This window comes from Arabidopsis lyrata (assembly GCF_000004255.2).
Source record: "Arabidopsis lyrata subsp. lyrata unplaced genomic scaffold ARALYscaffold_4, whole genome shotgun sequence".
Classification (NCBI taxonomy): domain Eukaryota; kingdom Viridiplantae; phylum Streptophyta; class Magnoliopsida; order Brassicales; family Brassicaceae; genus Arabidopsis; species Arabidopsis lyrata.
The window spans coordinates 19,635,737-19,648,602 of NW_003302552.1; the positions used below are offsets into that span (position 1 = coordinate 19,635,737).

General features: G+C 33.6%; 3 protein-coding genes across 3 annotated transcripts; 2 read left to right on the forward strand and 1 right to left on the reverse strand.

The window, feature by feature from the left end:
• The first annotated feature begins 1,114 nt into the window (after window positions 1–1,114).
• Window positions 1,115–2,865, forward strand: LOC9317770 (pentatricopeptide repeat-containing protein At2g40240, mitochondrial). The gene has a single exon (XM_002879810.2). The coding sequence runs from the start codon at window positions 1,485–1,487 to the stop codon at window positions 2,499–2,501; it is 1,017 nt and encodes a 338-aa protein (XP_002879856.1). The 5' UTR covers window positions 1,115–1,484; the 3' UTR covers window positions 2,502–2,865.
• A 1,075-nt stretch (window positions 2,866–3,940) lies between these two features.
• Window positions 3,941–6,240, forward strand: LOC9315924 (GDSL esterase/lipase At2g40250). Its single transcript, XM_002879811.2, has 3 exons — window positions 3,941–4,656; window positions 5,092–5,365; window positions 5,451–6,240. Exons 1-3 carry the CDS (start codon window positions 4,033–4,035, stop codon window positions 5,636–5,638), a joined length of 1,086 nt encoding a protein of 361 aa, XP_002879857.1. The 5' UTR covers window positions 3,941–4,032; the 3' UTR covers window positions 5,639–6,240.
• A 1,507-nt stretch (window positions 6,241–7,747) lies between these two features.
• LOC9315925 lies at window positions 7,748–9,835 on the reverse strand. Its single transcript, XM_002881658.2, has 5 exons — window positions 9,254–9,835; window positions 9,049–9,125; window positions 8,899–8,935; window positions 8,680–8,782; window positions 7,748–8,595 (listed from the first exon to the last, which is right to left on the reverse strand). The coding sequence occupies exons 1-5, from the start codon at window positions 9,573–9,575 to the stop codon at window positions 7,899–7,901; spliced, it is 1,236 nt and encodes a 411-aa protein (XP_002881704.1). The 5' UTR covers window positions 9,576–9,835; the 3' UTR covers window positions 7,748–7,898.
• Window positions 9,836–12,866: the final 3,031 nt, after the last annotated feature.

Genomic DNA, 12,866 nt, shown 5'->3' on the forward strand with positions numbered 1-12,866 from the left:
AATTCGTAATTCTATCACTACATTAATTTATATCAGTTTATCAACTACTATGTCAAGACTGTATAATATGGATTTGGAATTTTCTGACACAAAAAGAAAACTCGGATACAAACAAAATGTGAACGACTGTTAATTATTCTTTGACAATAGCTAGCTAACCAAGTGAATTTGCAAGCTAGTGTAAAATCAAGGCACAAAAATTGTTGACAATAATTTTCAAATTATTTGAACATGGAAATAAAATCGTCTGATATGTGGAAAACGTCCACCAATTCTATAGAAGTGTAATTGTTTTTATGTATATATATATATATATATAATTATTTGGTGAGATAGGTAGTAGAACAGAGTTCATAAAACATAATATTAGTCACCAAAATTATTTATAGAATTAAATTAAAATTTTGAAACAATAATTATAATTAGGGTAGTCTAATCTATTTATTATTAGGATAAGCTTAGCTTAGATTAGCTATTTATGATTTGCATCTTTACACCAACATTTTATGTTTGTTTTTTTCTTGATGTGTGATAAGCATTGTCTTCTTCTTCTTTTTATCACGACCCCTCTTTTCGTTATCTCCTTTCTCGACTTTAATTATCTTTTCAACCATGCCAAAAGGATTCCTCGCAAACAATTGAATCCAAGTCTTTTCACCAAAAAAAGAAGAAGAAGAGATATTCTTTAAAAGTATCTTATTCTCGAAATCATATCTTTGGTTTTGTTTGTTAGTTAGTGTTAATCAAATTTACATATAAGAATAATCTTTAGTATCATACATAAAATATATATAGTAGTCGAGTCGGTTAGTTTTCTTCACTATACATTACTCTCGTTCTTATCATATTGTAACTATAAATTATACTCATAAGTCATAACTATAAGCTAAGATAAAATATGCAAAAAAGAGTTTTTTTTTTTTTTTTTTTTCGTGAACAACCGTTTTTTTTGCTCGCGAACATAATTTATAAGTTCTAAGCTCTAAGCTTAAATGATAGAAAATAAAAACGGCTTCCAAATCAAACAAGAATTTGATAACTTGCTTTCTAACAAACAATACTAAATTCAAACCATGTTATAGACTTTTGAAACATGAACTAACGTGTTTATTTTTTTTTGTTCGATCAACTTTACGTGCTAAAAAAGACAGTATCAATTTAGGTATCTCTTAATTCTTATTTGGTTTCCTCATCCTTAGTTACCTAATTTTTCCCTAATAATGCTTTCTTTAGCAAAAAAATATTATCATTTAGGTATGTCTCTTAATCATTCTAGTGCTACACTCACACATCTGCTAAAAAACTAAAGATTACAAAACTCTTTCACAGATTTGTATCCATTTTCGCGCCACTTAGATTAATTAATGGGTCAGTTTCAATAACAGGCCTCATAAAAGCCCATTTATCTCGTAGGCCCATTTTCTGAATAACCTTCTCGGCTTAAACCCTAACGAACAACAACAAACATCAATTTGTGAAACTCAATGTCTCTTCTCCGGCGACGATTCCTGAAACAACCAGTTAATTCCAGAACATTCCTTCATATCCTCGCCGATCGATCGTTCTCCACCGTGAAGATTCCTTCAGGTCGTCGCAAAACCACCGAATTCGACAAACTTATCAACGAAGCTGGCAGCTCCGGCGATTTCGAGACCGTACGCCGTCTTCTAAACAACCGTATAGTGCTCGGATCTTTCAACACGAGCGAAACTTTCAAATTCCTCACAAACACCGTCTCATACTCCTCCGCTTTAGAAGATATCCGCCGTGTTTTACCTCAGATCGACGGCGGTTTCTCGCGGAAAAACGCTTACGACATTTTAATCTCTCGTCTCTGCAAGCTCGGCCGCATCAACGACGCGTTAATCGTGATCGGAGACATGTCTAACGGGAGATTAAGCTTAACGCCGTCGACATTTCACCCGATTTTGTGCTCCCTCACGAGGAAGAACAAAATCGATGAAGCTTGGCGAGTTGTTGAATCGATGAGATCCAAATCGGTTCCGATGGATGTGACGGCGTACAACTACTTCCTTACTTCGCATTGTTACGACGGCGAAATGGAATCGGCGAGCGAGGTGATGCGTAAGATTGAAGAAGACGGGATCTCTACGGATTCGCGTAGCTACGACGCGCTTGTACTCGGCGCGTGTAGGGCTGGGAAAGTGGAAGCGGCGATGGCGATATTGAGGAGGATGGAGGAGGATTGTGTGACTGTGTTGTACTCGACGCATGCGCACGTTATAGCGGGGTTGGTGGAGGGAGGCTATTATGCGCTGGGTTTGGAGTTTGTGATGGCTTACGCCGGAAAAGATTTGGGGTTGGATGGTGAGAGTTTTGGGTTTTTGGCTGGTAAGCTTGTGAAGAGGAAGAGGTTTGAAGAAGCGAAGATTGTTGTGAAAGAGATGGTTATGAGAGGATTGAGAATGGGTGATGAATTGAGACAATTCTTTGAAGGAAATGTGAGAAACGATGATGATGATGAAGATGATTATAATTGATTGATTCTTTAGTTTCAAAGAGAGCTTAGTAGAATCAGAGAGACAGGAGATTCTGAGCAGAAGCTTAAATGATTACAGTTTAAGCTTAGAGATTGGAATTGTGGTGCAGAGAAACAGAGATTAATTGGATCCATGAGCTCTTGTGTGATATGGTTAAATCATGGAACGAAGAAGATGTGAATGTGAAGATATATCGAAAGCATCTCTGCATTTGTGGTATTATATGATCTGTTTGTGTCATTGTTGGATTCAGTTTAAAGCATTTCACTGTAAATATTGGATTGATCATGAGCTACAAGATTGTTGTCACTTGAGTCTAATTAATCCCCGAGAAATCCGAGTTTTGTTGAGATGTTGAATTGAATCAAAGAAGCTACAGCAGAAACTACATTGAGCTATTTTAATCAAAATCAAAACCAAAAGACACATTTAACATCTAAAAGACTAGGACCATGTTTTTTAACAAATACTTCTTCCCAAGTATAGATTATTTGTTTTGATTTGAAATGATTCGATCATATAATCGTATGATGCGTGAAGTCATAAATGATCATCTCGATTAACAATAGAGTGAAGATATTGAGACCACACGAATCACGTACTTTGCCATGTTATTCCCACTAATGTTGGAATAATGGAATTATGAGTTAACAAACCTATCCTACATAAATTAAATTTCTAACTTGATTATAACCTGGTCCTAATGTATATGAATACATGATCAAGGCTACACTTTGTCGATTCAACTGAGTTACTTATTATCAAATAATTATTCCAAAGTGATTAGAGGCTATCTAGTGTCCAATTCGCAATAATTTTGAATCTGATAATAAAGAAATATATATTAGTTACAAGGTTAATGCGCGGCACTAAAGGGTTCTTCGTCGTGAGCTACATGCCAGCTCTTTGCACGCTATAATGAGTCATTTTCATCTGTCATTTTCGTATTCTTTATAAACTTAATGGGCAAATCCCATTCTGATTTTTCTCCATTTATTTTACTAGAAACTTAAAAGTAAGTATACTATAGAAAGTAAACGCATTCAATTTTTAGTATATTTTTGTCCATCTATTTACTGTGTTTTCTGCACATGCATTTATGATTAATGCTTATTATATGCTCTGTAACTTACGTATGGCTCTGAAATCCAACTAACATAAAGTAGTTTAGATATACATATACTCTATGCAAATAGAAATTATAGTTTGAAAAATCTCAGATAACCGTAGCTAGAAGCTTCTATGTTTTTGTTTTTTGGTCAGAAGCTTCTATGTTTTGCAGAAACATTTCCACATTCAACATGTGTACAAATCTATTGTAAATTAACTCCTCTAGTAAAAGTCATAATTAAAAAAAAAAATGATACGGCAATCTTGGTGTGACTCAAAATTAGTAGTTTCATAGATTTCTCATTATATTAGAGGATGAAATCATCCATTGTTAAAGAAAAAGAAGTAGTCCATTATTAAACTTCATTTCCTTTTTGGACTCTCTATATATATTTTTGCTTCACTAACCAATCCATCATCCATGAACCCTAATCTTCACATACCAATGTTTCTTACATTCCTCATCACTCTTCTTCTCTTCCAACTTCTAAACCTTACCAATGCATCGCCATCCCCACCTATAACAGCCGTATACGCCTTCGGTGACTCCACGGTGGATTCCGGTAACAACAATTACATCCCTACTCTTTTCCAAAGCAACCATCCTCCATATGGCAAATCATTTCCGGCCAAACTCTCCACCGGAAGATTCTCCGATGGAAAACTCGCCACCGACTTCATAGTCTCCTCTCTAGGACTTAAACCCACTTTACCAGCTTACCTCAACCCTTCGGTCAAACCCGTTGACCTTTTGACCGGCGTTAGTTTTGCCTCGGCCGGAGGTGGTTTAGATGATCGGACGGCAAAGTCATCATTGACTTTGACCATGGACAAGCAATGGAGTTACTTCGAAGAGGCGCTAGGTAAAATGAAGAGTTTGGTTGGAGACTCGGAGACTAATCGGGTGATTAAGAATGCTGTGATCGTCATTAGTGCGGGCACTAATGATATGATCTTTAATGTTTACGATCATGTTCTTGGGAGTTTGATCTCCGTTTCGGATTATCAAGATTCTCTACTCACCAAAGTCGAAGTTTTTGTTCAGGTTAGTTACTTAGTTATAACGTTTTAAATTCATATATAATTTTATCGGATTTATTGATATATAAATCTTATAGAGAAAACAAATAACTTTGGAGAAATGCCTACATACAGTATATATAATCAAATTCAAAATAGTAACTAGTTTCTACATGGATCCCACTCATTAAATTTATTCACTAGAGTTAGATGAAATTCTTCCTATTTTCAATATATTCCTTTCTGCCTTTTAAAATTTCTATTGTATTTTATGAATTCTAGAGAAATGATAAAACCTTTTAATAGGCCCAGCTTCTGTTCCTTGGACTGCTCTCACAGGCCCATATATACTAGTTAGGGATTTGGTTTTTCATTATCTCATAGTTCCATTCGAGTCTGAAACAGATAAAGAGAGAGATCCAAATAATAGCTAAATTTCTAACGTTACAAATGCTTACAGAGACTATACGACGCAGGAGCACGAAGGATTACAATAGCTGGACTACCACCAATAGGATGCCTTCCGGTGCAAGTAACACTTGCTAGCGTCAAAACTCCTCGCATCTTCCATCATCGGATATGTACGGAAAATCAGAACGATGATTCTCGGGTTTACAATAAAAAGCTACAGAAGCTAATCTTCCGTCTCAGTCAGAGGCTTCGAGGTTCCAAAGTTCTTTACCTCGATATTTACTCTCCGTTAATAGACATGATCAAACATCCTCGTAAATACGGTAACTAATTGATTAAAGTTTTTCATATACAAATTCTGTTAATTAAGTGTGGCATAGTTTCTAATGTGAAGAGTCATTTATACAGGACTAGAGGAAACATTGAGAGGATGTTGCGGGACGGGGCTGCTTGAGGCAGGACCTCTATGCCAGCCATTGTCTCGGACTTGTGACGATGTTTCCAAGTATTTGTTCTTTGATTCTGTGCATCCTTCACAGAAGGCTTATTCTGTCATTGCTAGTTTCGCCTTACAAAATTTGTTTCCTCTCCTCTAATAATCTATTTTTATTTGCAAAACTTTTTTAAAAATTGTTTTTAAACAATGAAGTTCTGGATCTTTGGCCTTTTATTTGCAAATTTTCTTAAAAGGTAATGGTGTTCTAGCTAATTATTATTACATGATCATAACTTCTAAGTTGTAAGTAACATTTCATATTCTACATTTTTTAATAAACGCTGGAGTTCCGGACCTTTGGCCCATAATTTTTGGTATCGGAAGCCAGTCTTTAGTCCACTCCTATATAAAGAATATCTCAGACCCAAAGAAAAATTGGATCCTAGACACAAGAAAACCAACCCCATTATACTACCACCACTAGCTAGGCCACCACCCATTTGGTAATATTCCATTATTTTCGTAGGATTGTAGTAAAGAAACAATTTTTGACTTTGAATTACAGTTATATATCAAATTTCGTAAACCTTGTGATTAAGTTTTTTTTGTTTTTGGATAAAATCCTTGTAGTAGTACTAAAGTTAAACATCGCTTCATTTTTCATATGGTAAGAATGTAAAAACAAATAACCAAGTCTTACAAATGGAGTTATATGGAGGAAAACACGTGATATTGAAAGCGAGGGTTGAACTACATTGTTTTGGCCCATAAGAGCATCTAAATAAACAATTTATTGGTTGTAAATGCAAAAACGCCAAACACAAATCAAAATTTTTTTTTGTCCTTCTAGATGTGAATTTACACTTTGGAAAAAAATATTTATATGAAAATATTTTACTTTTGAAAATGTGATAACTATCTTTGTATGGACATATATATCTTTTAGTTATTTGTCATTTAATTTCTTAAAATGCTTAATTATATTATAAAAATCGTTTAAAAATAATTGTGTAAGAATTCTACTATGTCAAATATAAGCATAAAAAGAGAATTTGATCTCTCACGTTACAAATATGTTTGACTTACCAATATGGAATGAGACAACAAAGACACATGTGAGTAGACATAAAACAACAAAAACTTTCCATAGTTTTGATTCTCTGGAAATATGTAAATATTCTTATAAATAAAATACGATATAGCCAAATCTTATTCGAGGCCCGAGATGATAAGAAAACGATTATATGCGAATAACAAATAACTTGTTGTCTATCGAGGAGATCAAGACATATCTCTATGTCAAGTACACCTGTCTTCTTGTCGTTCCCTCCAATTTTCTCTTAAAGAAAGTGTCTTTTTTTTTCTTTTTTTTATTTCTTAATTAACCTTACAACTAAACTAAAAAAAAAAAATTTGGTTGGTTTTCAAAACCGATTTTTAAATTTTGTTTACAAACTAAGCATTCAACAGACCTGTTTTAAATTAACGATGTTTCATATAATTTCAACTACAATAAATGAAAAACAAGGAATAATTCATAAAACGGTTTTGAAGAAGGCAAAACTCGTCTTTATAATAATAATAATGATTTCATTGCTCATAAAATGGATTCCAACTCTGAACGTAAAAGAGAAGATTTAGCATTTGATATCCAGTTCAAGCCAACAGCGATCTATCATCCTCTTGTAGTAAATCCTATCCCGAAGGTAGCTAGAGTCTATATCTTTCCACGAATCGTCAATTTGACATTTTATTCTTGTTTCGATAATTCGCTGTTTTGAAGTTAAAAATTTCTTATTTTAATCTGTTCTTTATTTTTTTAGCTTTGGAAGGCTATAGCTTAGAAAGCTAGGACTCGAAAGTCTTTATCTTCTTTTCTTGTATATATATATATATTTTTTTTTTTGGTGTAATCTTTTCTTGTATATTTATATTAGAAGCCTATATATATTTTGAGTAATTTAGGTTCACTGGATTAACGTTAATGACAAGGATCTCCATGTTAAAACAAAATATTGGCTTAGGATACTTGTTATGGGAGAGTAGAAACTGGAACTACACATACATTTGCAACGTCTACAACAAGACACGAGTAAGACAACGTGCAATGTCTTGTAACTCTCAAAACCATATAGACTCACTAATGTATTTCTTGGTTACTATTCAGAAGAAAACAAATTTCTGCTCCCAAGTCGATCACAAATCATATATATTTAAATATGCATTGAACGATCGCGGCAAAATTATGAGGAAAAATGAAAAAAAAAACTAACGTTAAAAAATGTCTCTATTATTTCCTTAATTATGGGTCTTGTCACAAGTATGCAACGAATGATAAACAATACAGAACCGTCTTTCATCAACAAGTACCACAAGATCTCACTTAGAATATACGTACATAAGTTATGATATATATATATTCACAGAGTGAGATCAAGGGGACTTGCCAAGACCGAAATCTTTCTCTTTTTATGATCACTTTGATCTTCTTTCCTAATGGCTCGGCCGAGTTTTGATAAACCCGACGAAGATAATGAAAGAGACAAACCCTTGCTATCTTGATGATCATCATGTTCCTTTTCTTCATCTTCTAACAAGCATACTCCAAGATTGTCGTGTGTCCGAGGTACCTTAAGGGACAAGCTTAGATCCAAATCTTGGTCTGACTTATTGCAGTCATCAGACAATAATAATCTCTTCCTCTTCAAAATATTCTCTGATCCTTCTGCCACTCGAGCATTCTCCCATTGATAAGAATTTAGTGTTGTAGCAATATGATCTTGTGGTATTGTTGGGGTCGAGGACTTAGGATTGGAAGAGAGGCTCTGTCCCCATGATTTGTTAAACGTTTTCATACCTTCAAGAAAACTTCTATGAATTCTTGGAACAGCTCCAGCTACTCCATTGTTCTCATGAACCCCTTCATGAGAATTGATTCGAAACGAAATAGTTTTGTTCTTATCGTCAAGAATACTATTGCTAACTCCGTGGAATCTCTCGCCAGGCTGTGAGCTAAACAGTGTTTGTCTTGTTCTTGTACTGTCTCGTGTTGTTAAGCCTCTCCAAGGGCTACGGTAGATCTGTCGTCTGTGGTCAGTCCACGAACCACCTCCGTATCTATATATTTAATACATTCCAAGTTATACAAAAGTAATTTTAACTTATAGTTTAAAGATAGTAAGCTGAAGAGTTTGTAAATACCCTAAACTAGAAGAAGGCCTTTGATCAAAACTTTGTAGCATTGGAAGTTGGCTAAGGTTGTAAGTGTAACCAGCTCCGTGTTCAAAAGAAAATCCTTGATCTCCTATATATAAGAAAAATAAAAACAAGAGAGACAATAAGAATCAATATCTCGTCAAATTCAATCATAAGATTTATAGAAACCCTAACTTAAATCAGAAGGTAGAATAAGTAAACTACCTTGATTAGGGTCATCGGTCTTTTTGCTCCTGTACATCTACGAGAGAAAAAAAAATATGAAGGTGGTAAATATGATTCGGATAAAGATCCCAATGATGGATATAGGTATATAATATACTCTATATATGTGTATGTGGATGTTTGCAAAACCTGAAGATGGCTCTTGACATGGGCAATACTTAGCCCCTTGACATTCATCAATTGAAGAACAAGCTTTGGTGTTGCTCCTGTTTTAACAAAATCATTCAAAGAATACCCAAATAAATATCAACAAGAAAACCCTAGAAATTTAGAGATCTTCACATATGCAATGATCTTTATGTTGATCCATGTATATATATAATTGAAACTCAACTATCTGGTCCACCCAATCTCTCCACAGCTTGAAGAAAGCAAATATGGAGCTCCGGTGTCCATCGCAGCCTTGGAGTCTTTGAGCGGTTGTACGGCCTCACGGATCCACCATTCTTCTTGTTCTGATCATGATGATGGTGACTCCCACTCTCTTCCACATAGCTATTGCTAGATGGGCTCTGATCTCCCGATCTATCTTCTTCATCCTCTTCGCCTTCTTCATCATCCTCTTCATCTTTATCTTCTTCGTTCTTGGTGGTTGCTTTGAAGTTGTTAGATAGACAAGTCTTGGAGTTTTCAGAATTTTGGCTGCTTGATCTCATCTTGGTCTCTAGCTATTTGGCTGTTTTGTGTTGTTTGTTTTGGGGGTTGAACCTTTTTGGTCTATCTTGGAGTTCTTTGGACAAAGATCAAACAAAGATCACATACTCATACATATGTGTTAGGAATTTAAGGTGAAGACTTTTGAAGGTCTATGTGTATGACTTTTTGGATGCTTGTATCCATCATTCCTTTTTCTCCCCCTCTCTCTCTCTCCGACTCAACATATATGTTGAAATATGTATATGATGGCAACAGATATTCTAAATTCTATTTAACATATAGCTTTTTATTAAACCAATGTTTTTCTATAGTTATATACAATTTAGGGAAAGATAGATCTAGAATTACACCTCATGACAAAAATGGTACTTTTACTTTCATTAAACATATGCAACTTTAGTCATAATATATTTGAATATTAGTTAATAATTATCATGTCAATTAGTTCAATTTTTGAATCTCGTTGCGATAGGGAGTGAAAAGAAATTCCAAGGAGTAGATAGAATTTGTCTAAATATTGATCATTTTCATGGTAAAAGATCAAATGTTTTCCTAAAATAGATCGCCGATTTTATGACATAAAATCAAGGTTTAATATGACATGTATTTATGCTTTATGCTTTCATTGGATTTGATACGTGTTTTTGTTCCGTTCGAACTAGCCTTTTGCAATATAGGAAGAAGGCAACATTAATGAGGCATACACATTAATTGGATAAATGAAACTTCTTCCATCGTTACAACTCATAAATTAAATTGACTATAAAAGCAAAACATAAAAGGGGATGGTTAGGGGGATGGGCTCGTGACTTCAAAGCCAAAGCTGTGAACCAGAAAAAAGAAGAAACCCAAAAGCATAGTTAGATAGATAGATTGCGAGAGAGAGACAGAACATAGAGAGAGAGAGAGGAATCAGACAGAAGTTAAAAGGTGCTTGGCTGGGCTGTCTTCACTGAAATACACGAGAAGAAAATATTGCTACTTGTTTCTGTCACCAACGACAATCACGGGTTTGTCTCCATCTCCACTACTCTTACGATTTCATATTATCTATAATTATCTACACATGCGCCTCTCTCTATACATGCAAATAGTACATCTCTCTTTTCGATATATAACCCAAATATATATATTTTATTGATTTAATTATGATAGAGAATATAACAATCCAAGCAAATAAGTCACATGAATTCCCCCGTATCACAGAATTGAACTTGAGTTTCTGTACGTACACATGCAACCAATTGATTTAGTTTGGAATTCAGGGGTGATAAGTTCGTTCGATATAGCGTGAGTTACTAGTCCTAAACAAAAGAAATGTCTAATTAAGTACTAACCAAGTATAGAGATTTCATACAAACGTTCAGAAAACTGGTAAGTTACGTCAATAAAAAAACCAAACTTAAATTACAGAAACTTTTTTTTTTTTTTTGCTTATGACTTTCTTTGTATTTGGTGATTATATTAAAAAAAGTTTATTAAAACTGTTTATATTAAATTATTAATTTTTTTTTTTTTTTTTTATTATTAATTATCTCATACTTTTAAAATAAATTAAAACCTAGAAAATGAAAATGATGTATAATACATGATTTGTATCTCTAATCTCTCACATAAGCAGGCGAATTTTTCGTGTAAGCGACATCCAAGTACTGTGTCAAAATTTGTGAATGGTGACCAGATAACGTGAAAGTCATCGGTCAAATAAATTAGGTATATGACATATTTTTCTGTTTTTTTTTCAAAATCTTTTTTGGAAGCCCAATGTCCAGCCGTAATCGTATATTTTCGTCGTCGTTATTAATTGGTAGGAAGAATTAAAATTGTCGTATATTTTGGTTTTAAAATTGTAGCAATAATAATTTACGTTAGAATGACGTTCTTCATATCTACCCTACAATCCTACTTCCATCCTCAGACAACCCATGATCTATTATACGACCCAACAGATACCAAATGCTAAGTAATATCAATCACTGTGTCGACAAAAAAGTAATATTAATTACGAATCTACGATATTGATTTACTAAGTTATAATCCGTTGAAATTGACCGCGACACTAATTCATACTCCTTGATAGATATATGAAACAATCAAATTCTTAGCGTGGACCAAAGTCTTCGTTGTTTTTGTGTCTCTCTTTCAATTTCGGAACCTATATAATCTTTTGAATAATATAGGGTTGAACTGAAGATCTGAGATTGTAGAAACTATACGGTACACTCGACCGAAGAAAATTCAAGTAATATATTATATAATTGTACTCAAATAATGTGTATACTCTATGTGAACGAAAATATTATAATGGGAAAGAATAAGTTAGGGGGAACCGAGAGGAATAAAAATAATAATGAGATTTGTACGTATTATGCATGGGTTTGCATGCATAGTCACTGCAGCTAAGTAATCAATCAGTATGGCCCAATAGTTTAGGTATTGAAACCACACAATTGCATATTATATTATTCGTAGTCACTTTTATATCGTTTTTTGGTCTGACATTACTATATTACCATGAGGACAAAAGTCGTGTTCGCCATTTTTTTATAATAAAAACGAATAAAGTTTGGACCAGGGCAACTTCGTGGAATGTAGGTTGCTTGTCGAATTAAAAATTGGGAATTTCGTTTCATATGTGATGCTTGAAAATTATTTATTTTTTGCTTTGAGGAATTCAGTGACGACACCGAAGGAAAATGTATTCAATCAAACAATGACTGTGGAATAATGATTTTGACTGAATTTTGAAACGTTATTATTGTTCTTAATCAAAATATCCACAAACATATTATCTAAAACTCCTTTTTTTTTAACTTTAAATTTTAGTTTTTCTTCCCTCTAATTATAAATAAAAATGTTTTTTCTAAATATTAAAATCGTATTGCCTTGAATCGACCTTCTTAGTTATATTTAGAGCACTTCCAACGGAGGTTTCTCATAGAATGTCTAAAGAATTAAAAAAATAATAATAATTAAAAGTAAGAAAGAGAATGAAAAACTGTAAGACACTGTATCTCATTTGAGAAACTGTGAGATATTGTGTCTCACACTTGTCATCATTTGATTGGTTAAAGTTTTTTTTAGTTAATTAAAATTTAAATAAATAATTTATCTATGATAAAAGTATTAAATTATTATATTTGAAAAACTTTTTCTCCCTCTTGAAAATGCTCTTATATATCTTGTCTACTTCTCTACAACAAATATGCACCGTCTGCTTATGTATTGGCATGTTGAGTTATATATGAACTATGAAGTATTGAGGTGTGTAGAAATATGACCTCCATTAC

Bases quoted from the DNA above. Each gene is read 5' to 3' on its own strand.
- LOC9315924 (XM_002879811.2), top strand. From the start codon at position 4,033: ATGAACCCTAATCTTCACATACCAATGTTTCTTACATTCCTCATCACT. The intron at 4,657-5,091 runs GTTAGTTACTTA...AAATGCTTACAG, and splicing joins AAGTCGAAGTTTTTGTTCAG to AGACTATACGACGCAGGAGC. The intron at 5,366-5,450 runs GTAACTAATTGA...TCATTTATACAG, and splicing joins CAAACATCCTCGTAAATACG to GACTAGAGGAAACATTGAGA.
- LOC9317770 (XM_002879810.2), top strand. From the start codon at position 1,485: ATGTCTCTTCTCCGGCGACGATTCCTGAAACAACCAGTTAATTCCAGA.
- LOC9315925 (XM_002881658.2), bottom strand. From the start codon at position 9,575: ATGAGATCAAGCAGCCAAAATTCTGAAAACTCCAAGACTTGTCTATCT. The intron at 9,126-9,253 runs GTTGAGTTTCAA...TTGTTAAAACAG, and splicing joins GAGATTGGGTGGACCAGATA to GAGCAACACCAAAGCTTGTT. The intron at 8,936-9,048 runs GTTTTGCAAACA...TTTCTCTCGTAG, and splicing joins ATGTCAAGAGCCATCTTCAG to ATGTACAGGAGCAAAAAGAC.